This window comes from Amia ocellicauda, chromosome 1, assembly GCF_036373705.1.
Source record: "Amia ocellicauda isolate fAmiCal2 chromosome 1, fAmiCal2.hap1, whole genome shotgun sequence".
NCBI classification, from domain to species: Eukaryota; Metazoa; Chordata; class Actinopteri; order Amiiformes; family Amiidae; genus Amia; species Amia ocellicauda.
In genome coordinates, this window is record NC_089850.1 from 8,288,680 (window position 1) to 8,315,977 (window position 27,298).

Below are 27,298 nucleotides of genomic sequence, written 5' to 3' on the forward strand. Positions count from 1 at the left end.
TGGCCTCTTCTTGGTGCCATCCTCCCCAAAACTGTCACTTTGATGCAAACCAGTTCCAAGCTGATGAGCTAAGGAAATCTGATAACTTTGGGGCACTAAAGATCAGTGCTTCAGCTCAGAGCCCAAATGCTCTTATCCAAATACACCCAACATAACGCTACACATTTCAAAAAAGTTATACATTGATTTGCATGTTAATGAGGGAAATAAGTATTTGATCCCCTATCAATCAGCAAGATTTCTGGCTCCCAGGTGTCTTTTATACAGGTAACGAGCTGAGATTAGGAGCACTCTCTTAAAGGGAGTGCTCCTAATCTCAGCTCGTTACCTGTATAAAAGACACCTGTCCACAGAAGCAATCAATCAATCAGATTCCAAACTCTCCACCATGGCCAAGACCAAAGAGCTGTCCAAGGATGTCAGGGACAAGATTGTAGACCTACACAAGGCTGGAATGGGCTACAAGACCATCGCCAAGCAGCTTGGTGAGAAGGTGACAACAGTTGGTGCGATTATTCGCAAATGGAAGAAACACAAAATAACTGTCAGTCTCCCTCGGTCTGGGGCTCCATGCAAGATCTCACCTCGTGGAGTTTCAGTGATCATGAGAACGGTGAGGAATCAGCCCAGAACTACACGGGAGGATCTTGTTAATGATCTCAAGGCAGCTGGGACCATAGTCACCAAGAAAACAATTGGTAACACACTACGCCGTGAAGGACTGAAATCCTGCAGCGACCGCAAGGTCCCCCTGCTCAAGAAATATTGTTGTGGTCAGATGAGACCAAAATCAAGCTCTTTCGCATCAACTCAACTCGCCGTGTTTGGAGGAGGAGGAATGCTGCCTATGACCCCAAGAACACCATCCCCACCGTCAAACATGGAGGTGGAAACATTATGCTTTGGGGGTGTTTTTCTGCTAAGGGGACAGGACAACTGCACCGCATCAAAGGGACGATGGATGGGGCCATGTACCGTCAAATCTCGGGTGAGAACCTCCTTCCCTCAACCAGGGCATTGAAAATGGGTCGTGGATGGGTATTCCAGCATGACAATGACCCAAAACACACAGCCAAGGCAACAAAGGAGTGGCTCAAGAAGAAGCACATTAAGGTCCTGGAGTGGCCTAGCCAGTCTCTAAACCTTAATCCCATAGAAAATCTGTGGAGGGAGCTGAAGGTTCGAGTTGCCAAACGTCAGCCTCGAAACCTTAATGACTTGGATCTGCATAGAGGAGTGGGACAAAATCCCTCCTGAGATATGTGCAAACCTGGTGGCCAACTACAAGAAACGTCTGACCTCTGTGATTGCCAACAAGGGTTTTGCAACCAAGTACTAAGTCGAAGGGGTCAAATACTTATTTCCCTCATTAACATGCAAATCAATTTATAACTTTTTTGAAATGCGTTTTTCTGGATTTTTTTGTTGTTATTCTGTCTCTCACTGTTAAAATACACCTACCATTAAAATTATAGACTGATCATTTCTTTGTCAGTGGGCAAACGTACAAAATCAGCAGGGGATCAAATACTTTTTTCCCCCACTGTATGAACATGACTGATTCAGGGGCATCAGTGATACTGGATGGCAGATCATTCATGGGTTTGTGTCAGTGTTGTGAAAACACTGCGAGTGAAACGCCATGTCCAAATGGCACCGAGTGCTTTTACTCTACTGATCAATACGCGATTGCTAGTGCAGGTAGTACAGAGTGCAATAGCGCAGCACATCCACCAAAATAATGATTCACGGACATTATCAGCGGAGCAGCATTTATTGCAATACTATATTTTCGTGGAGTAAAAGGAGAGGAGAGGGGCTGTCAAAATGCAGTGTGAGGTACGAGCTCATGCAGGGAAGGGGAGAAACTGTCCTGTGTGGACTGTCCCGGCCTGTCAGGTATGCAGGCTAACTATATACTAAATAGTTTATTGAAATACAAAACTACAGTGAATACAAGCACTGTATGTTGAAAACAAAGTTTACACGATGTTGAAAATATTTACTTTAGTGTACAATTATGTTTTGATGAATGCAAGTTATTTTTGAACTATAAATGTGGTGAAACATCCCTGGACAGAACCTTTTATTATTAAGTTTGAAAGTGCTATGCATATTTGGCTCAACACACAGTAGTGGTCGCACATTTTCTGTGATGTCACGCATCAAGTCCCGCTTCCGTGCGCGTCTTACAGACTGAGTTACAGTCGCAGCTTCATTGCGCTGCGACTCCATTCGAGCCCAATTTCACCAAACCGGTCGGCTCCCGACAACATCAGATGTCCCATTAACGGTGAGTAGCATTATACTCTGTTTAAATGTAATTGGCTATATATCATACTATTAACCGCTAATACCATAATATTAAATCTAGTTAATTTGCATTGATGACCGTGACAGGTACCAGGGAAGGGTTTTCATGTTTTCATCTGGAGTTGAAGTGGTTAAGTGTAACGTAAAATTGCTAGTCCTCCTCATGGCAAGCCTCAATTGAGTTTTTTTCTGTAAATCAGAGCTGTGTATTTACAGAGGTCATCAAACTCAAGAATAGGATGCCATGTTGGCACCAGGACCCCATAAGAATGCATTGATAATAAAGACGTTTTGGTTTTGCGTAATATTTATTGAATTTTTTTTTTTTTATATTAAAGAAGATGAAAATATTACACGTTTGAATGTATTCATTATTTTTAATGAACTGACAGAGAAATCCACACTGTACAAGGCATACCTAAAGTGACATATACAAACTTTCTGCAGTTAGTCTCCAAATCACATGGCTGTATTACAACACTAGTAGCTATTACGTCAGGGTTAGGGCTGTGCGATATGACGATATATATCGTATGACGATAGAAAAACGTCTATCGTTTCATATTATGCTCTATCTTTTATATCTTGGTGTCGCAAATCCCACTCTTTACGGCAGTATTTTTCGTCATTAGGACGCTTTGCGTTCTTCCCGGTTATTCCACATGTGTCAGATGCGGCAGGAAATGAGCATCAGAAACACAGACAGACATGAGGAGAGAGACCTGACAGAATAACCAACATAACCAAGAGATACTTTAATGCGCAAGCGCACACGGTCTGCCCCGCTCTCGTTTCCGGGATAAACTCGATCTGCAAGCAGCACCCACGACAATACGCCATCGCACCCCCACCCCCGCTAATTTAGACAGATATAATTTGTATAAAAAATAAAGAATAATAGTTTGTTTGCATTTTAATAAATTGCAAAGCAATGCAAACAAAGTTACATAAGCTTTTATTATTATTATAATTATAACTATTTTGTATTAACACGTGCTGTACTGGTAAGTAGAATTGAAACGCGACAGTCATAGAAGAAATGTTCCTGTCTAGCAGATGTTCAATGCGCCACTATAAACCCGGCTGTGCTAAATCTATCTGAATCTGTACCAGTTTACAGCGCATGTCTTGCGGGATTACTATTACTTGTGTTATTGTTGTTATGTGACAGTAAATCATGTGTAAATGTATGTATGTATGTATGTATGTATGTATGTATGTATGTATGTATGTGTCTATAACTATATCTATCTATCTATCTATCTATCTATCTATATATCCCATAACAACATAACACATGTAATAGTGATCACACAACACTTGCACTGTAATGTGTTGCATTCTGCATATATTTACCAAGACAGCCTGCATGTAGTATTTGTTAGGTTTTGCATATTTAATCATTAACGAAATACTTGTACTTTGAATGTCTTGGTCTTATTTTGTAGCTTGATTGGATAAAAACAAGAAATAGAGATATATATTGTGTAAGTCATATCGCCCAGCCCTACGTCAGGGAAAATATTTAAAGGCATATTACACATATCTGGTTTATAAATCTTCGAATGTGGTCTCTCTTTTCAGTTGGCTGAAACTGTGACTGCATGTAAACGTCATTCAAAAAGGTTTACCTTTATGACCACAAAAATGTATTGCTTAAAAATATTCAACAGTGCGTGCAGAAGTAATTCAGACTTATGTGAGAAAATTAAGAGAACCCATTGTGCAACTACAAAACTGGTTTATTGGATAATATAACAGAAGTGGCTTCCTGAATTACATTTGAGGAATTAAAACCAAAGTTCTTCAGTTTCACATTTTTTTTTAATGATTATTTTAATATCTTTATAAATGGACAGTAAATTTGTGGTTACTTTCAACCTGCTATAAGATTTCACGATCAAATAAGCGTTTATTACAAATCTGGTTTTCCCACAGAAATATTCATGAAAAATAAACCAAATTATACACAAATCGGCTTGTTGTTTTTGGGAATGTTTATAGTAACATGAACCAGATGGACTCAAAATCAGTCTTCATTCTGAACTAGCAAACAACAATAGAATGCATGTATATACATATGTCATACTTGAAAACAAGCCATACCGCTTGTAATTAAACCTATGTACAATAAGGCCATAAATAAATACAATTATATTTAGAGCAATGGTTCTCAGTGCAACTAGTGGGCCATGAAGCTTTGTTTCAATTGAGAAAATAGCCATACAGAATGCAAAAGCTACTGAGGCTTCATACGAGGCATCTCTGTTGATTGGAAAAAGTGGAAAACACCACACTATTGGAGAGAACTTGGTCAAACCTGCTGCCAAAGTGATGGCCATTATAACACTTGGGGAAAATGCTAAAAATCTAATTAGCAAAATTCGGTTGTCAGACGATACTGTATGGAGGAGGATTACTTCAATGGCGGAGAATGTTTAGAACCAGCTAGTTGCACGCATACACTGGAGTTAGTATTTTTCAATTCAAGTAGATGATTTTCTCTTTTGTCGTTCTCTGCCAACGAACACAACGGGAGAGGCAATATTTGACACTTTGAATGATTTAATTGTGAAAAATTATACAGAGGTGCGGTGGCTCTCACGTGGGAAAATGCTCACTCGTCTCTTTGAATTGTTGATCAAATACATTGCTTTCAATGGCTGGCACGGCTGGCATACCTTGCCGATATATTCAGCATGTTGAATGCAATGAATTTGTCAGTACAGGGTAAAGCTGTAACTGCCTTTACCATCAACAACAAAGTCAAAGCAATGCAAATGAAGATTGAGTTGTGGCATGGTCATCTTGACCATATATTGTTTGATGTTTTCCCCACGCTTGCAGACTTTCTCCTTTCTTCAGAGGAGGAGCTTGATGTGGACACAATTGAGGCCTTCAATGGGCATTTTCAAGGACTTAATTCACAAGGCTTATATTCAAGCAGTCAGTGTCAGCCTTCAACCCAATGAGGTTGATCCAACTTGTAGATATAGTTTTAGTATAGTAGAGTTTTTGGCTTTACGTAGCACCAGTGTATCCATGGCTGGCTGATAGAGCACTGAAGCATCTAGTGCCCTTTGTAACCACAAATAGCTGTGAGCTCGGGTTTTCGGTGCCGATTGGTCTGAAAACCAAAAAGTGGAATCGGTTGAACACTGAACCTGATTTACGTCTCGGACTCTCAGAATTGGCTCTAGATATCCCTACAATCATGTCTTCTCAACATCAGTACCACTCATCCCATTAAGCAGCAGAGAGATGGTGAGTAACAGTTTGCAAATGTAGCATGAAGAACCAGGCTATAATACATGTGGAAGTGATAATATTTGTTTTATTAAATTATATGTTAGTTAAATGTAGAAATTTCATGGCCGCAACTGTTTTTCATATGGTTAAGTGGTCAGCCACCTGGCAAAGTTTGAGAACCACTGATTTACAGGATTTATGATATTCAAGCTGCGTGGCAGAAATGCCATTTTCTGTGACAGTTTTGGTCTGCAAAGACAAAACATACAAATTAATACAATTACTTTCAAAATGGTTCAAAATTTCTCAGGTGTTGCTGCGTGTGGAAGAGTTAATAATTCTGAAACTAAAGCATTTCAGCTTAATGTTGGGTCACACAATGGCCTGCAGCACAGCATTCTTTTGTACAAAGGGTAAGTACTAATAATAATGAGGGCTGCCTACTTTCGATGTTTATTTCTGCTGTCAGTACTTGCTTTTTTTTTTTTTTTAAATCAACAAAGTAAAGACTTTTGGCTTTTTAGAGATCTTGGGGAGCGAGATCATATCTTACAGATATGAAAAGGAGTTAATGTTAGAATAACTACTGTTCATAGAAATAACTTAACAGTCCCATTTATTTGATCAAATAAAACATGATATACTTTTGTATTTGTTAATGTAATTATTGCAAGCTACAATGAGTGTATGTTAATGTGTGTACTAACTGGTAACTCTTTGGCAAAGTCAAACTGAGAACAACCAAATCCAACCAAAACTTTTCTTTTTAAACATTTCATAGTAATTTTATTTTATTAATAGTAATTGTTTTATTGGAAACAATTAAGAAACCACTGTGAATTTCTTAAATCAGCATCTCTACATGCATGGCAGCCATTCCATTCCATTCAAATTTTTATTTTGGAATTTGGGAGAAGTGTTGTCAGTAGTTTATAGAACAAAACAAAATTGTCCATTTTACCCAAACACATACCTATAAATAGTAAAACCAGAGAAACTGACAATTTTGCAGTGGTTGCTGTATGTTTGTAAATTTTAGTTCTCTAGAAGTTGCTTGGAAATGTTATTTAAATGCCTTATAAATACTTCCAAACGTCAGTTATTGCAAAACACTGCATTATTGTGCTTTAAGCTACCCTGTCCCAGTCATTATTTTCCTTTATTGTCAGTTGTATAGACTCACACTTATACTTGTGTCACTTTAGAACATCATAAGAAAGTTCACAAACAAGAGGAGGCCATTCAACCTATCGTGCTCGTTTGGTGTCCATTAATAACTGAGTGACCCAAGGATCCTATCCAGTCTGATTTTAAATGTTCCCAAATTTTCAGCATCTACCACATCACTGGGGAGTTTGTTCAGATTGTGACAACTCTCTGTGTGAAGAAGTGTCTCCTGTTTTCCGTCTTGAATGTCTTGAAGCCCAATTTCCATTTGTGTCCCCGGGTCCGTGTGTCCCAGCTGATCTGGAAAAGCTCCTCTGGTTTGATGTGGTCAATGCCTTTCATAATTTTGAAGACTTGAATCAAGTCCCCACGTAGTCTCCTCTGTTCCAGGGTGAAAAGGTTCAGTTCCTCAGTCTCTCAGTAGGACATTCCCTTCAGACCTGGAATAAGTCTGGTTGCTCTCCTCTGAACTGCCTCTAGAGCAGCAATATCTTTCTTGAAGTGTGGAGCCCAGAACTGTACACAGTATCCAGATGAGCTCTAACTAGCGCATTGTACCGTCTGAACATTACTTCCCTTGTCATTACTTTTGACAATATACCCTAACATCCTGTTTGTCTTTTTTATTGCTTCCCCACATTGTTTGGATGGAGAAAGTGAGGAGTCCACGCAGACTCCGAGATCTTTCTCATGCGTTACTTCATCTAGTTCTATTCCTCCCATAGTGTAATTATAGTGGACATTTTTGTTACCTGCATGTAATACCTTGCACTTGTCCACATTGAATTTCATCTGCCAGGTGTCGGCCCACAACTGAATACTATCTAAGTCCCTTTTGAATAGCTTGTGCTGCCGAGATTGTATCTGCCGAGCCACCTATTTTAGTATCATCTGCAAATTTGACAAGTTTGCTAAATATCCCAGATCATTAATATAGATTAGAAAAAGCAAAGGCCCTAGTACTGATCCCTGTGGAACTCCACTAACAACCTCACTCCAGTTAGAAGCGACTCCTCTAATCGACACCCTCCGTTTCCTAGACATCAACCGGTTCATAATCCATCTACTTACATTACCCTGAATGCCTACAGCTTCCAATTTGAGGATCAGTCTTTGGTGTGGAACCTTATCAAAAGCTTTCTGAAAATCTAACTATATCATATCATATGCTTTCACATGATCTACAGCTGCAGTTGCATGTTCAAAAAACTAATACATTAGTAAGACATGATCTGCCTCGTCTAAACCCATGTTGACTATCTCCAAGAATATGGTTTTCATTAAGATACTCCTATTCTACTCTATTTTCTGTCTTTCATACTCACATTCTCATCTTGCTTCTTCCTTTTGACATTACAGTTACAGTTACAGTTACATCAACACATGTGGTCAGTAGAACTTATTTTTAGAGGAGTAAAAATTAATACAGCGAGGAAACATCTGTAAATGGCATCAAACTAAGCACTAGGTGACAATTTTTCATACTTTACAGATTCCTCCGTGTAATAACAGCTCCTATCAACCAGTAATTACTGTCTGCTTGTCAATGGCTAAAGCAAACTACCAGAACAGAAGATAATGCATGTAATTTTTCAAGCAGTTTATTTATAAAGCTTTGGACAAAGCCACAGTTCAGTATCCGTTTTAGTTTTAGGAGTCATTAACATTGTTCCCTTCTATGTCAACTTTCTGTTAATTTACATGGCAATAAACAATAAGATTCTGATCATGCCCCCACCCCCTTTATTTATGGAGTTGTGCAAGGACTGTCTGCTCCTCTTAGTTTTCCCACTGTTAACATCCATGTTATTTAATAGAATTTTCTTGCATATTCAGTTTCTTCTTATTGTGGCATCGCTACACCAGATACCTTCCCTTGCTTTATACATCCAATAAAATGATCCAAGTTCTTAGATTTTGAGAATATCAAATAAACACAAATTGGGTGTCCATTAAGTGTCAATTACACAACTGCAATTTTTCAGTGTAATATCAACAGTGCATTCCAGAGATAAATGTTTAGAGGACAATGGTTTTGTTTTATTTATACTGTCTTATGACGTATGACTCAGACATTTATCCTGTGTGTATACTTACTCTAGTAGTAGAATCTAAAACCAATACAGTATCTCCCCCCGAAAATTATATATGCAATTATATAGAGAGAACGAGAGGCAGAGTGAGAGTGAGAGCGAGAGCACTTGCACATTTTCTTCTTTGCTTCTTGTGCAGTGTTAGAGTTAATCTTACACACACATTGTTTTTAAATTTCTGTAGCCCTATGTACTTTTTTTTTTATTTCAAGCATTTCTTTGGCCAGAAGCACCAATTTTCTGGGCTGAATATAGCACCGGGAAACCCTGCTATATAGCCAACACATATTTTATCCTACTCTTCACTGTTTCTAAAGTATCTGTCAAGTTTGGGGAAGGAGGGAGGAAATTTTTTTAGAAAATCTGATACCAATCCCTAGTCACTCCATAGTGTTCCTGAATAGAAAGAAACAAACATTTCTATATTTTACATGACAGAAAGCAATAAAATTAGAGGTAAAGGCACAAGATGACCAAAAGTCCAGCATTGTGTTACTCCCCATGTAAGCATTTATATTTCCCAAAACATTAATGGTTTAAACAAATTACAATGGTGCATATAATAAAACCATTTTGATTTCCTTACCTGCCCACAGGCCCCACCGCCACTGTACAATTTCCTCCTAAGGTGAGGTTGCCTCCTTTCCCAAAAGCTTCAATGGCCCTTCTTTGATTCAGGATGATGACCAAATCTGACACCTGCCAAAAATTAAAGGGCTTACTTAACACATATAGAAATAACTTATGAAATACATTTTTCTGATGGTACAGTAAGCATACAGTATTTTTCGGTTCTTGATGTACTGCATATCTGCTGAGCCACTCCAACATCAGGCTATTTATGTACTATTGCAGGGGTCCCTAGTAGACTTTTTTTTTTTTCTCTAAAAGGCCACAATACATTATGAAATTTCCACAAAATCCGATTTCATGAAATCCAAATACGTGAAATCGCACGATTTCATCAAGTGAAATCAGATGAAATCGCAAGCTATATAAAGGGCGTTTGGGAGCGAGTCTACGTGGTCAAGTTTGGAGTTTTGAAAGAGAAAAGCAAGAAAGAAGATCAAGAGTGTAAATACTTTCTATACATGCATATTTAGTTATGGTAGATTCAGCCATGCTGTACATTGTGGAAAAAATAAGATGGCTTCACTGAAGTCTATGCAAGTGCACACTCAGCATTTGTTGGAGAAATTAATGAAAGCAATACTAGTTTCAGTACTGTACTTTGCAAAAATATATTTGTCCAACATATCTGCATATTTGTTCAAAACTTGTACTTCAATATTTTTGCACTATCTAACAGTGATAGTCTACATTGTTTCATTTGTGCATGTATTTATACAAAATGAAACAAAACAAAAAACAACATTGTACACTTTTCTTTGCTAAAACAATTTTTGTTACATTGACTCAGGGGTATGCATAAATTTGAAGGCACACTATATGTAATGGTATGGTACAACAGCATAAATGACACCAAAGTCGTCACAGTTTATTTCTTAAAAGACAATTTATCGAGCAGATTTTAACAAATAAAAATATCCATAATATATCCATATATCCATTTCATACCTACAAGTGCCAAAACTATAGTAAAACAATGATTTACTAATAATAAAAATAGCACAAATTGAGTAGTGTATTTAAATGGAAATATGAACATAAAACATAAAAATTATTGTTATAAATTACATGTGCTTTTTTTTCTAAACGGGTACACTGCACAGTGAAACACAAGAAACAAGTGTTTATTTGCGGGGTAATCACTCTCAGTGTCCACTCAGTCTGACCTCAGTTATAAGAAGACACTTGTAATGCTACACAATGCGTGTGTTTTTCAAGCACATGAAAGACCGTAGGCTGTAGGAGGTAGAGATTGCGACTTGAACTTGATTTGCGTTTATGCAGCTAAAACGCCGTAAGCATATTTTATACAAATATTTAGGAAAAGTCACAAACGGGTATCCACAGTGTATTCAGGAACACAGAGTAATTCAAATGAAGTCGGTCAAACTGACCAGCCCTGCGCTTCTAGTGTTAAATTATAAAGGCGAATCACACAAGATATCACATCACGAGTGCAGTATCTGCGCACAAACTGCAGGGTTGGACTCGTAAGGAAATATTGAAGACAAGGGAAGGTTTTCCTTTTCATCTGCATGCAATGCTATTCTTACAAGGGCAGTGTGTGTAGTTTACAATATCATTTGTGAGCACAACACCCATTTGCTGTAGCATTTACAATTTAGTTTGCTGATTATAATGATTTGGTGTTTTTTTTTAACATACATTACTATTTTTTATTTTATTTACTACTAACATTACAGTGTTGTTATACTGTAATATCAATGCCTAGTATTTATAAAATTATTGTGTGGCACAACCACTTAGTCTGTTACACTTATTTTAATAAGCCGATTGGTTGACTGATTAGTCAACCAATGCCCATGCATTAACTGATCAAATATCTTAAAATCAAATATTTAAAAAATCGACTGACAGTGCTAATATATATGTGTGTTATTGTAATTAAACCTATGGTCTGTATTATTATTATTATTGTTATTATTATTAGAAACTGTACGCTATCTGAAACCGAGATATCAAACATTTTGCTATTGCCATCTTAAAAAAAAAAAGATGTGAACAAAGACTAATCAAGGCTAATGTACCATTATACAAAATAATATTTATAACTATAAATGTATAACAATGTAATTACTGGGCAAATATTTATCACAGTAACATCAACACACTAGATCATGAAAATAGGACTCTGCTCTGCTCTGATGATTTCACGGTGAAATTTTGATGAAATTTCAAGGAAATCGTGCCCTGCATTTGGATTGCATGCAAATGGATTTCATGGAAATTTCATAGTGTATCATGGCCTTAATGAATGTATGTATCCATCTCTTCAGAATTTGTATTGCCTTTTTTAACATTCCCAAACATTAAAAAAAAAACGTATTGGAGTCTCGCGAGAAAAACAAAACAATATTGCAAGTTAATTTGAAGACTACCAATAACATCAACTGTAACTGAATTAGTACATTTATAGATCTCAAACGCATGCAAAGATAAAATTAGGAAGCTTAATTTCTTTATGTCGCAAGTGTGCTTGCGATACATAAAATCACATCCATTCAAGGAAAACACAAGAGCAGCATCACTTTGTGTTGCTTGGGGTCTTGCAAAAAGACATTCACTGAAAATTGTGTTTGCTGGAAGAAGTGCTAAATCATGATAAAAAAATTGAATATCTACCACAGATGTGGTCAAACAAATTCCATGGTAACATTGCTTTTGAATGGCAAGTCTTATCTAGATGAGGTATTATGTCCAATTCCTACGCATGGGCTAGTGGTGAAGTTTTTAATAACTATGCAAGTTGTATTTTTACAATGAATAATTTGGATCTTCGCAAAATCTCACCCATTCACCCAAAATTCCACCACCCTCACCTTCGCTCTCACGCACTACACTACACAGAAGACGTAAATGCTTAAAATCATTGAGTAACATTTTTTTTTTTTTTTGGGGGGGGGGGTCATGTCATTCTTTGAAACTTGGCCACGGTGAAAAATAATTGGGGACCCATGTACTATTAGGCACATTTACACTGCCATGTCTGCAGTAGAATTAGATCCTGATCATAAATGCACCTCTCAGGTAGATGGCTCAAGTTCCTGCAGGCACTGCAGCAGTGTTTGTTTTTAAGGCAGGCGGCAGACAAACACCCTTCGCATCAGTGGAGCAGACAGAGAACACTTCCCGTATTATTAATAAAATAGTTAAAATTAACACTAAATGACTTATTTAATGTTAGCATAAATATATATCATTTCATTTTTAATTACATTGCTTCAGTTGTGAAGAAATATGCAAGTGCAATCATTTTACTGGTCAGAATATTTCATAATAAAATCAAACTACAGATTTTGATCTGTGTTCTAAAGCACAAATTTAATATATGCATATGAAAGACCCCTGTGGCGGCTGAAAATTTACCCTTATCAAATGGCAATATAGACGCGACACCACTGATCCTGGTTAAATGTAACGATGCATTTGATCTGGATCACAAATGGCAGTGTAAATGTGCCTATTGTAGGGCTGCAACAAACGCAGAATAATCGATTATGAAAACAGTCGATTATTTGATTCATTGGAATAATTAGTTGTTGCAGCCCTAGCCTATTGTTTTATTTTGTTACTTTAAACCAGAAATCAGGTTGGTCATTCTCTCTCGTCTGTTGAAATATTGAAACTATAATAAGACCGGTTAGTTGTATGTTAGTTTTTAATTTCTTCAACTGCCATTATTCATCATCATTGTTTAGCCTTGTTGATTATTATTTTTTTACAAAAGATTGTCTGGAGAAGGAAATATTAACCTGTAACAATATACATTCAAACCCACAAAGGTAATGAAAATGTATACCTCTGAAATGTATATACACAAAGAAATGCACATATACAATAGACAAAGGAGTGCACACATTTTGCCACCATGTAAAAACGAAACCAGTAAGTCATACAATTAAAATCGTAGCAGTAGTAATTTCTTATCCTTGATATTGTATGGAAATCGGAGCCTTTACTACAATCAGGGCCGATGACAGGGGGAGAACTGGGACTTGTTACCTCAAATTCATGTATTTGAAATATTAGTTGTTTTCAGACTTGTACACAGAATAACCGTTCTATAAATCATGGATGAGAGTGGGATATGAGCTGAAAATGCAAGTTAGGTTAATAATGGGCAAGGGATGCACCGATCCGATACTGGCATCGAAAATACAGGATCAGGTATTGGCACTTGGAGTCTGTGTAATTATCCGATGCCACGATGCCTTTTTTCCCCCCTAACACATTCATGCCAAAACCATGCCCACTTTCTGCTAGGGGCATGTTCTAGCCTAATACTTTCATGCCATTGTCAACAGCTTCATAGTGCTGATTGGATAGATACGGAGAGCCTCACTCGAAAACGAGGGTTAGTGAGAGCGAGCCTGAGACTCACAGTTACTGGTTGTGTTGTTTTACACGAGAGCAATATTAATGTTGTGGTTTATCTGTATATTACTGTGCTCTGTGCTTGTCAGATGTGATGAATGGACTTCAGACATCCTGCCTTGTTTTTAAAATCTTTTACAGTTATTGCTAATAGATCATCTGTATTTGAACATCATATAACCTGTCCTTTCCTTATAAGCTCCATACACATTAAACATTAGACATTGTCCGATTAATCAGCAACACGAGAACGCAATCATTGAAATCTGAAAATGTCCCAGTTTTGTTAAGCACGTCATGAGAGAACACCAGGGCCTAATTCAATGATTAGATGACACAACCACGAATTAAAAAACTATAGCAATAGGTGGGATTTGTGCAATATTTATTTATTTATTTATTTTACGAACTGCTTTTCTGAGCCAGCACCCCTGAACTGTCACTGCATGTGCTGTATAATAGAAGTATTTTTTCTTTCGAGGCAGCATTTTAACACACAAAAAAAGTTGTTTTCCTAGTGGGAGCAATACACTTTGTAGTAAAGTACAATGACATCGTCACATTGTTAGTTAAAACTGATGGAAAAATAATTGACAAAAATAGAAGTAAAACAAGATCTTACTCTTCATCACTTCCGCCACTGAAGATGTTTTAAATGTTCCAACAGAACTTATAGACAACTTTTTTTTTTGCAAAGTAAACAAGAAACTGTATTGTTCAATGCCCTTTGGATGCCATGATGTGCATGAGGTAGTGAGGTTTTAATCCACACCACCTTATTTTAAAATGTTACCTATGCCTTTTATGTAATAACTTTTTCCATTCCTATGTTCTCTCCCTTTTTCTTTTCACTGTTCTTTGCTGTTCGGTTTGTTTTCCCTTTCAATTCCATATCTCATTATTTTTCCAGTGTTGTCTGTGTTCCTTATTTTTTGTTCCCTTTTCACTCTATTTTCTTTTATTCCTTTCCTCTGACCTTATCTGAAGCATTTATTTAAGTAGATAAAAAGGATGGATAATGAACTTGCATTTTTTTCTCCTCTTCCTTGACTTTGTTTAACATTGTGTAGGCGATCATACATAATGGGGTCAGGAACTGCTTCCTCGAAATTACACATTTCTAGATACTAGAAACGTTACATCCAAAGCAATGTTCTTTTCTCATGCTGGCTATTGATCCCTCTACCTTGAAAAGCCTGCTGCAGGTTCCTCCAGTTCCAGTAACAATGCTGGTGCTGCACATATCACAGGAGCTAGACCCTATTTAGGGGGGCTTCAGTTATGAAGTAACGGCGTGGTTAAAGTCTGACAAAACAACGTCAGCCCCCCCCTTGTATTTTCTTTCAGCCCCCACCCCCCCATCTTACCAGATAAAATCACCATCAGCAGCTCCTGGGCATAGTTTAATATCCCCCTTAAAACCTGAAGTCTAGAAACACCACTGGTATATCATATATATTTACATTTATCAGGGATGAGAGTTTTCCCCTTTTGGGTGGAATTCCCCTTTTAGGACTTTTTTTTTTATATAATCTCAAATCTGTTTAATTTTTTTTGGCAGGGAGCGCAGCCACTTTAGATCTCAAACTTTCTCACCATGAGATAAGTTGAAAATTGAAAGTTTATAAGTTGAAATGTATGTTATCTGTGCTATGATTGGACATTTCTGAGGAGGCATTTCTGCCCCCAGACCCCCCTAGGATTATGTCACTTTCAGCACCGATACCACTTTTTCATTGCCGATACCGATTCCGAGTACTGAATGTCAAATATCTGCCAATACTGTGTACCAATCCGATACCATAGTTTAAATTTTGTTGACATTGTACAGCTGTATACATGACTACAAATAGGAATACACATTCCATCCAGTACAGTAGTATTCAAAATAGTATAGGAATTACAATTATTCAAGTACAAAACAAGTACAAAGTGCAGCTGCAACTGTGTAAATTGTGCCCAAGAGTCTGAAAAGCAGAATACTAACAGGATCATCAGTTACTAAGCTGCTTTCAGTTTGTTGCAAGTGTTGACCTATATGTAGAACACGATTTACATTTTGTAAACAAACACTCCCAGATCGGATTCCCTGTGGCAGACGCCGATCTTAAAACGCAGGCATTTACCTTGTGTTTCAGAGCAGGGAATCCTGTTATTACGGCACTATTATATATTTGGGAGATGTCTTTCAGGTCATCAATATAGTTCTCTCAGACTAATTAGTAATTCCTATTTGTTTAATGGCAACAGACACAAAATCAAACAGATTTTCTACTGTACACTTGTATTCTGATAAAAAGATCAAGTTCAGTCTATTTCAGTATTGAGTCTGTTACATCATAAGGTTGTAATTATGGCATTGATAAGGTGAGGCTACGATGAGTATACAAGTATTTAAAGATTATTTGAATAATTGGAAAAAAAAATCAATACAATTTATTGTGTTGAACTAGGATCATAATTCACAACCTTCAGGGTAGTCAGCTTTTAGAAGGTCATTGTACTTTTAGATTTTTTCAAATGAAATCTAGTTTGCAAGGGAGATGTTTCTCCACTTACTTAGATCTCTGTGGAAATACTGCTGGTCAAAATAAAGTGTTGAACTTGCTAGGAGTCCCCTCAGCATTTTTTTTTATTATTAAAACCCTTACGAGCCCCCCCCCTTCTTTTATTCAACCAAATATTAATTTCGGAGGATACATTATTTCACATAATAATTATTAAGTAAACTGATTTAATTTAAGGAATGCTTATTGTATACATTATTAACACTGTAATCCACCACTCCGGAGAGCATCAGTATTAAGATCTCTGTCAGCTGCACAGCAGGGAGAAGGGAAACTGAATCAAATTATGAACTATGAGTCAAACTTTAGTAAAAAAAAAGAAAGTTAATAGCATGACCAGTAAAATGACAAGTGATGTCCCAGGGAATATATCAATTAACACAATTTTGTTGGAGCGGTTTTCAATCCAAATGTAATTATGGTCAGTCTGCATTATAGTCAAATTTGGTTGCACTGATTTTAAAAGAATGGAGGTGCATATTCACACCAGACATGTACTCAGTTGAGCTGGTGCCCAGGGGGCAAAAAATTAATGAAAATATTTTTATTTACACAAACTCCCCACAAAACCACAGGTATGTTGGCCGGAAACGACAGAACAGTTCAATATTCAATCTCCATGTGCTCTAATCAGCTCTAAGGAGCAGAGGCTCCTTAATATGGATGTGGCAATCTTCTACATCTGCTGCTGTCCAGTCAGTCAATTTAGCCCACCAAGATCAGCACACCTGAAGTCCTTAAGTCTCTGTGGCAGTAGAGCTCACTGCCACACACGTACCAGATAAATGGAACAATGCAACAGTCATTCTCCTTCACAAGTGGAGACAAAGAGGATATGAAGTACTCTAATTCAACTAGCCTACTTCCCATCTTACACAAATAATTTACAAAGATATTAACAGACTGCCATCTAGACACACTGGACTCCACCTACCCAAGAGAAAAAGCAGGATTCAGAATCGGATATAACACGACGGATTGTATACAAGTAGTATATGAGAAGTATTGGAAAGATGCAGAGAATGTGAGTTCTCTCTGTGACTGGGCATTTTTGACTACAAGAAAGCATTTGGTTCAATATATAGAAACTCAGTCATTAGAGCTCTAAGAGACCAAAACTTTGAGGAATCTGCAAATATGATGGTATGGGTATGTAGCCTAATATTAGTGCATATTGTATATAGAACCTGATATTGTATGTAGACTAACAAAAATGTACATTGGAACAACAAAAACAGAATGGAAATACAATATGTATGGTTGTCAATGGCAGTATTTATTCAATGCAAAAATGTAAACATATAAAACAGTACATTTTACTTGTTTGACAATGAAAATCTTACTGCCAATCGCCTACTTGCATAACGTTCTCTAACTCCATAATTATCTTTTCCGGGTTTCTGTTGTAACATGTCACATGTCTCTGACCAGGAAATAAAATGAACTGCCAAATGCGGGTAGATTTAGCGGGTTGGCGGGTAGCCAACAAGTGTACGGGAACTCAACTGGTTTTCATTTCTCGTAGCATATTGCTCCATAGGTTTCAAAATACAAATTAATTTGTTGACGTTGTAGTGTTGGTATGTTCGTTGATTTGTCCAACCGCAATATGATGTTTTTTTGCGTTTTTTTTTTTTTTAATATATGGCATTTGGACAGCCTACGGTCCAGGAGGACATATTTCATGGAGAGCAATGAAGCAGAAGCAAGGTTCCTGCAGGTTAAGGATGTGGAAAGATAATTAGTTTCAATGACGTTTCATTATTACTGATTTTTTAATGACCTGGATCAAAGTGTTTTAAAATTATAATAGTTGCATTGACAAAGTACATATACGCACAATCGGTGAAATTCTGCAGATCTGCGCATATCTGTGGAAATCTGCACTACAACGAGCTCAATGGCTTCCTTATAGAGAAGCACATAAGTGTATAATATGTACAGTGCAATCAAAAATCTGCAGCTGACAGTTGACCCGCCTAAAAGCCAAACACCCTTCTGCGAAACAAGCAATGACAGAAAAGGAAAGAGGAGCAACAAACACATTAATATTACATACACAGCCAGCTATTGCTATTTTTTTTGGCTTTAACTCTAATGCACAGGCGTGTTTCCAAATCGTAGACTGTCAGTCTGTGTTGAATGTGGTTTGGAAACGTGTTGAAAGTAAATCGTTTAGTCAAGTAGATCGTATAAATTAGCGAGACAGATAGGTATTATACATTTTGTATTTCGTTGTTGTGACCGGAAAACTTTGCCACAAGGACGCTATTGTTAAGGCATTTTCATTGCAGCTCACATTGCTAAACTGGCAATTGAATGAAAAAGTATACAAATTGAAAAAGAAGAACATATTGGTTGGTCAGTTACAGATGTAATTGCAAAATATTCCATTATAAACAAATAGTCACTACCTTTATAGTTAATTTGAAATTGTGACAATAAAATGTTGCCATAATGTCGGGCAACAATAATAATACGAGAGTTGACAGGTCTGCTGTTATGCCATTTCAATACGTCTTCTAATAATGCATTTTTACATAGATATTTATTTAAAAGAGTTGTATGTGTTAGATAAGTATTCATTAATTATGAAGTATTAATTTATGGGGAAACAATTTGCGAGATTTTTTTGCTGCGCAGCGGAGATTCTGCTTAAGAGAACCATGCGCATTTTGTTTACATTGCATCTTTGCTGGTGTTTGCGCATCTGCAGAAGATAGGCATGGTACTGACCAATGGAAAGGACATTACTGTCCATCATCAGACTCTCAGCCCTGGCGCTCTCATCTGATAAAGCAGGTGTCCGATTATGCGCTGCTGCGAGAGCAGTGGTCAGTGCGCAGAGAGAGAGAGAGAGAAACTGACTTTTACATTGTTGCCTATAAAAAAAGACTATTAATGACAGCATTCATTTAATGACTTTAAGAAAATACTTTGAAATGTAATGACTTTTAATGACGTGCGGAAACCCAGAGAAGGGAGTAGCAGTGAAGAGGAAGAGGAGTATGAAGAAGGACAATGTGTCACCATATAACACCCCTTCTGATGTGTTAGTTTAGGGTGTTGATACAGATCCCCATTAGCTGCCATGTGATTGCATATGTGATTGATTCATTTGAAAACAATGCTCTGGTACACTGTCTCTACTATCAAGTGTTATAATTCAGTAGAATTAGAATTTTTGTCAAAGCCCATAACACTTGCAAGTAGAAACAGTGTGAGGGAGCATGTTTTTTCTACCCAGATCCTTTTCCCTCATATGCAACTGTCTATACAGGTGTCATGTTTTAACATGTTCACAACACATTTACGCAACATTTACGCACCCTCATAAATGTCTGGTGATGTTTGCCTTTGGCTGGTAAAAATGCCAAGTGGCTGGTAAGTTTTTCCCTTCTACCAGACACTGGGGCTAATGGCCAAAAAGTTACTTTTATCCCCAGTCTCTGACGTCCGATTAGTTACTTGCCTTTAGGAGGCAGGACAAATGTGATGCCACTGATTGGGTAATGTATTCTAAATCTAGTGTTAAAAGATTTGAAATGTGGTAAGACAGACATTTTCAATGTAATTCAATTAATTGCTTGTCTATTTTATAAGCACGATTTTATAACTCCTAAGAGGCTTCATGTCTAGTTAGACATCAGGTCTCACTCTTTGATAGTCAGTCTTAATCATTTTTAGCATCACTTAATTTCTGACTCACTAGGGGAAATTCAGTTTTACATATACTGCCAATACTTTCTTGCACACAGAATAAGAATAAAACTTGTATTATCATTTTAGATTTGTTCCTTGGTGTTACCATCACACATTATAATGATCAGGATATTTTAGCACCATCAATGTCATTTTCTTAATGTGGGTGTATAAAAGCATTAGCATATTCACTTTTAATTCTGATTATTATTATTGTTGTTATTTCAAGTAGGATAGAGTTGGACGATAGTTCCATTGAATTGTTCCCCCATCCGGGGGCAGGATTAAATAAAACATTATCATAAGGTGTGAACGTGAAAAGTTGCGGAAGAGTCACAGGAGGGAATCTTGCAGCGCAGCTTCTCGCTGAATTAAATCTAAAATATGAGGACCTGCAAACAGGGAGGAGACATGTTTTGCTGGTGTGGCTTCCGAGATGGGCAGGCAACATTATGTGTTAGTAGGGTCACAGTGTTTGATATTTAAGAGAGACCGGCAGAAGCCACAGATGGTCCTGCGAGAGGCAGTGAGGGCTCATGAAGGGATATAAACACAGCAATCTGGCGCTCCGTGTTGTAAATCGAAAGCATTAATCTCCCCACTGATACAAAACTACAAGCCTGTACTTTATAGCGGTTACAAATAGGAGTAGAAGAAAAAATAAGAAAAACCGAAGCTGCCATTGACGACAGCTGTGTAGTTATAATAATAATTATTGGTGGATCAATGGGGATGCGTTTGCTCATATGTGAATAACAGATCAATGTAAATCTTTTATTCAGCATCCACTTTAAAATCTGTGTCCAGATTAAAAACAAACTGATGCACCAGCTACAAAACTGTACAACATTTCCATACATAAATACTCTTTACAGTGCACCTTGTACTTGTGCCAATGTAACATGTACAGTTATCACTTCCACTTTGTATACTGTGCCCGGGATAAAGGCAAAACGTTGACCACCCTGATGCGGGACAGTGCCCTGTCTAGATGTTGCAGCAAGATTGTGTAACCCATGTATGAATTTAAGTTTTGTGTATTGCTCTGGAGAGACCAGGTGCAGTAGTTCTGTGTAGCGGATTTATTTAGAAAAACATTTTCATCCAAGGCCATAGAGAGAACAGAAGACAAAGGAGCAGTGTGATAAAGTTTGGGATACTTCACTGACGTCATGCAGTTATACAGCAACCAAAGGGAGTCATCTTGTATATGACAGTATGTTCTTTAGGAAAACTTTAGATGTGTCTTGCTGACTGACCATCTCCGGAGCGCTTTGTTGTAGCTGAATACACTATTTTGGTACTATTTCAGTTAAATCGGGCCCCGAGTATTCCTTGTCTGCGTATTTATTCAGAGTTAATTTCTCCCTATCACACCCCCTACAAGATTATCTGTTAATAGGGCTGTGCGATATGACGATATATATCGTGTGACGATAGAAAAACGTCTATCGTTTCATATTATGCTCTATCGTTTATTTCGTTGCGTTGCAAATCCCACTCTTTACGGCAATATTTTTGGTCATTTGGACACTTTGCGTTCTCCCCGGTTCTTACACACGTTCCGGATGCAGGCAAGAAATGTGGATTCAGAAACACAAACAGACATGGAGGAGAGTGAACGCAACACAGAATAACCAAAATAACCAAAAGATATTTGCGCAAGCGCACACATTCCGCCCCGCTCTCATTGCCGGGATAAACTTGATCTGCAAGCACCCCCCAACCCTGCTTATTTAGATGTATATAATTTGTATAAAATTAAAGAATAAAGTTTGTTTGTATTTTAATAAATTGTAAAGCAATGCAAACATGCAGAAAGTTTAATTTTATTTTTATTAAGATGGTGAAGTGGTACAACAGTTTTTATTATTATTATTATTAACTATTTTGTATTAACATGTGCTGTACCGGTAAGCAGAATCGAAACACGACAGAAGAGGAGAAATGTCCCTGTCTAGCAGATGTTAAATGCGCCACTATAAACCTGGCTGTGCTAAATCTTAATGGAATTTATAACATTTTACAGCACGTGTTGCGTGATTACTATTAGTTGTGTTATTGTTGTTATGTGACAGTAAATCATACTGTGTATGTGTGTATATTTATATATCCCATAACAACCTAACACATGTAATAGTAAATCACACATTTACACTGTAATGTGTTGTATTCTGCATACATTTACCATGACAGCCTGCATGTAGTATTTGTTAGTTTTTTATATTTAACGATTAACAAAATACTTGTAGTTTGAATGTCTTTGGTCTTATTTCGTAGCTTGATTGGATAAAAACAAGAAATAGAGATATATATATAGTGTATCGCCCAAACTTCTAAAAATAATCGAGATATTATTTTTAAGTCATATCGCCCAGCCCTATCTGTTCAGATAGAAAAATAAGAACTAAGATTATTTTCTTCCAATCCTAAATGTGTCCACTACGTTATGCAAGTGTGCCTTATTATTATTTAATCCACCCAATGTGCAGTGCACAAACATCATACACTGGATATGTTGGGTTGCAATTTAGGCAACCATATATGCCTGTAACAATATTCCATAAATATCATCCAGACATCTCCACATGCTTTACCTATGTGTGTAAATATTCATAATAGCAATTATACTGTAGGTTTATGCTACAGCTGCTTTGACAGCAGTGTCATTCGATGCAGTGTTCGTTTCTTAAAAGTCGCCTTCACTCCCATATAGTGATGGGTGACAAATGAAAGGAAAAACCAACAGAGTTTCAGTAAATTGTTTGGCACCACAAGCCGCTAGAACAGCTTCAATGCTCTTGGCACAGTCTTGGGACTCTACTGGAGGGATGAACACCATTCTTCCAAAAGATATTCCCTCATTTGGGGTTTGATGATGGTGGTGGAGAGCACTGTCTAACATGTTGGTCCAAAATCTCCCATAGGTGTTCAATTGGGTTGAGATCTGGTGACTGCGAAAGCCATAGCATATGATTCACATAATTTTTATACTCATCAAACCATTCAGTGAGCCCTCGTTCACTGTGGATGGGGCATTGTCATCCTGGAAGAGACAACTCCCATCAGGATAGAAATGTGTCACCATAGGATAAAGGTGATCACTCAGAATAACTTTGTCATGATTTGCAGTGACCCTTCCCTCTAAGGGGACAAGTGGACCCAAAACAAGCCAGGAAAATGCCCCTCATCATCATCGCCCTTCACAAACAATGAACAGGATACAAAAAGATAGTGAAGGCACTGAATGTTCCTAGAGACACCGTTGGAAGCATAGTTTGCAAGTTCAAAGTGAAAGGAACAGTGGTTACACTACCTGGAAGGGGCAGAAAAAGGAAGCTATCAACAGCTGCAACCAGATGGCTGAGAAGGCAGGTTGTGAAAAACCCTCGAGTGACTGCAAAAGACCTGCAGCAAGACTTTGTTGCAACAGGCACTGTTGAGCACAGTAAGGCGCGTTCTAAACGCAGAAGGTTTCCATGCCAGAACTCCAAGACGTACACCACTACTGACCCAAAAGCACAAGAAAAATTGGCTCCAATATGCTCAAAATCATAATAAGCCACAGAAGTTTTGGGATTCTGTTCTGTGGAGCGATTAAACAAAACTGGAACTTTTCGTCACAATGGATCAGCGGTATGTCTGGAGGAAGAAGAATGAAGCATACACTGAAAAGAACACTGCCCACAGTTAAGCTTGGTGGTGGCTCTGTGATGCTCTGGGGCTGCTTTGCATCCTCTGGCACTGGAAACCTGCAGCGTGTGGAAGGCAAGATGGATTCATTGAAGTATCAGGAAATCCTAGGAGAAAATGTCATGCCGTCTGTGAGGAATCTGCAGCTTGGGCATCATTGGACCTTCCAACAGGACAATGATCCCAAGCATACCTCAAATTGCACCAAGACTTGGTTGCAGAAGTAGTCCTGTAAGATTCTACAGTGGCCATCACATGAGATTTGAAGAAGGCGGTTGCAACCCAAACCCAAGAATATTACTGAACTGGAGGCCATTGCTCATGAGGAATGGGCTAAGATTCCTCAGGAACGCTGCCAGAAGCTGGTGTCTGGCTATGCATCTCGTTTGTAGCAAGTCATAACAGCAAAAGGGTGCTCTACAAAGTACTAAAGATGCTTGCCATGAAGGGTTTGAATAATGCAGTGAGTGTCCTTCTGTTGAATATACCTGTATGGAATAAGCGGTTTGCTCCCTTGTGGGTGCATTCTCTCATTTTAAAATTACATTTTTACATGTAACAGAAAAGGTGGGATTTGTTCCTTTCAAACTAATGCCAAATGTATAATTCATGGAAACATTCGTTTGTATGGATGTTGGGCGCAACATGTAATTTGCTACGTGCACTGTATTGCAGTTACTGTAGCAATAAGAAGTTATTTCCACTGTTCTCAGAGCCGCGGAGGCGTGTGAATAAACCCATGGCGCAGTGCCTATGCAAACCCGTGCCGAACCGGCTTTCTTTACACTTTGCCATAACTGCTAGAGGCTTTAGAGGAGCTGCGAGAGCATTTTCAAGTTGTTTTCTCGCAGTTATTTTCTTGATTTGATACAGTGGAAATTGAACCACTCCCACTTTATTGTTAGATGGGATTAAATACAACTTTAACCAGCCACTAATAACAAACTACAAAACTGTACACCATGGCATTTACATTAAAAATTAGAAGTAGCTCTAACTAAAAATGAAACTGCGACTGAGTACAGTTGTGTAGTATTCTAGTAGCGGCTGTGTTTATGTTGTGTTTTATTCCCTCACGTTGTGCAAGAAAAGAGCTGTGAGAAGGTTGTTTTGCGGCGCAGATTGTTAGATTGCCGCTAATGCTTCTGTGAGCGACTCGCAGCGTGAACATTTTTGATTTAATCCTGCCCCAGGTGTTTTTAATATTAATAGTGAATAACTAACTTGCATACTTCTCTAGACCTTGAAATAGACAAGAACAAATAATCTTCATGCATGTCACTCATTCTGCAATGATGACTATACACTCACATAAAGGATTATTAGAAACACCATACTAATACTGTGTTTGACCCCCTTTCGCCTTCAGAACTGCCTTAATTCTACGTGGCATTGATTCAACAAGGTGCTGAAAGCATTCTTTAGAAATGTTGGCCCATATTGATAGGATAGCATCTTGCAGTTGATGGAGATTTGTGGGATGCACATCCAGGGCACGAAGCTCCCGTTCCACCACATCCCAAAGATGCTCTATTGGGTTGAGATCTGGTGACTGTGGGGGCCAGTTTAGTACAGTGAACTCATTGTCATGTTCAAGAAACCAATTTGAAATGATTCGACCTTTGTGACATGGTGCATTATCCTGCTGGAAGTAGCCATCAGAGGATGGGTACATGGTGGTCATAAAGGGATGGACATGGTCAGAAACAATGCTCAGGTAGGCCGTGGCATTTAAACGATGCCCAATTGGCACTAAGGGGCCTAAAGTGTGCCAAGAAAACATCCCCCACACCATTACACCACCACCACCAGCCTGCACAGTGGCAACAAGGCATGATGGATCCATGTTCTCATTCTGTTTACGCCAAATTCTGACTCTACCATCTGAATGTCTCAACAGAAATCGAGACTCATCAGACCAGGCAACATTTTTCCAGTCTTCAACTGTCCAATTTTGGTGAGCTTGTGCAAATTGTAGCCTCTTTTTCCTATTTGTAGTGGAGATGAGTGGTACCCGGTGGGGTCTTCTGCTGTTGTAGCCCATCCGCCTCAAGGTTGTACGTGTTGTGGCTTCACAAATGCTTTGCTGCATACCTCGGTTGTAACGAGTGGTTATTTCAGTCAAAGTTGCTCTTCTATCAGCTTGAATCAGTCGGCCCATTCTCCTCTGACCTCTAGCATCAACAAGGCATTTTCGCCCACAGGACTGCCGCATACTGGATGTTTTTCCCTTTTCACACCATTCTTTGTAAACCCTAGAAATGGTTGTGTGTGAAAATCCCAGTAACTGAGCAGATTGTGAAATACTCAGACCGGCCCGTCTGGCACCAACAACCATGCCACGCTCAAAATTGCTTAAATCACCTTTCTTTCCCATTCAGACATTCAGTTTGGAGTTCAGGAGATTGTCTTGACCAGGACCACACCCCTAAATGCATTGAAGCAACTGCCATGTGATTGGTTTGTTAGATAATTGCATTAATGAGAAATTGAACAGGTGTTCCTAATAATCCTTTAGGTGAGTGTATATATAACGAGAAGTTACCGGACATAAATACTAACCTGCGTAGTTATTTAATGTCTGACTAACAATACTAATGAGAGACTCACCTTCGTCTTACTAACCGGTATTGTAGTCAATGTGTTTATAACCTTTTTTGTTTAACGACTTGTGTGTTATCATATGCGATCCCATGGTCTTTGATTTGGTCATGGAAGTGATTTGTCTTTGAATTGTTGATCTAGAGTTGAATTTTAATTAGTTTTTCCCTTTTGTATAATTAGTGTAGTGCTACATTTAGTCTTTGTTTTTGAATACATTTGACAATTTATATTTTTGGAATTGGTGTCTGCGTCCAATTATTACAGAAATGTAGTTCTACAAGATTCCACGATTCGTGATAAGGTGATACTATAAATTCACTTCTTTAATTGAAATGTATAAGTGTACCTTACATGTCCTCACATCTCCTCATTCTTGTGGATTCTTTGAGGGATATTTAAACCTCAATAGTTTTGCGAGTTGTTGGTACGTTATCTTGACCTTATTCCTTTTAACTTCAATAAACCAAAAAAAGTTTTGAGTTTTTAAAACATTATAAATATAACGTATTACTGTAGTTGAGGAGATAAAGAAAGCGTGTCATAACTTGCGAGAAGCACACCAGTGCAGGAAACGTGAAATGCTGTGTACTTTGTGAGGTTTTAATGGATCCAATGTGCAATGTCCTTGACGAACAACTTTTCAGATGATGGACTACAAATGACATGTCAGACATGCCGTAGATATGAACGTAAATGGAGAACTACAAAATTAGAGGTCTTCCACATGGTATGGAATGAAAGATGCGTACAGTCCTTCTCAGTCCCTGCCTACCTTGGACTCGTTTAAGGCAGTAAATCACCAGAAATCTTTAATAACTAAAATGAAAACTACAACCTGTACACTGGACCCTATAACCACTAAACTGCTACAATAATCTCTTCCAT

The 27,298-nt window shown here is 37.9% G+C and overlaps 1 protein-coding gene across 2 annotated transcripts in view; it reads right to left on the reverse strand.

Moving 5' to 3' along the window:
• Positions 1–27,298, reverse strand: part of sh3yl1 (SH3 and SYLF domain containing 1) — an 89,532-nt gene that overhangs the window by 36,779 nt on the left and 25,455 nt on the right. For both annotated transcript variants that reach the window (XM_066713280.1, XM_066713197.1), the window contains exon 5: positions 9,409–9,521. In XM_066713280.1, the coding sequence (XP_066569377.1) occupies positions 9,409–9,521 (113 nt within the window). The remainder of the gene's footprint in view (positions 1–9,408; positions 9,522–27,298) is intronic.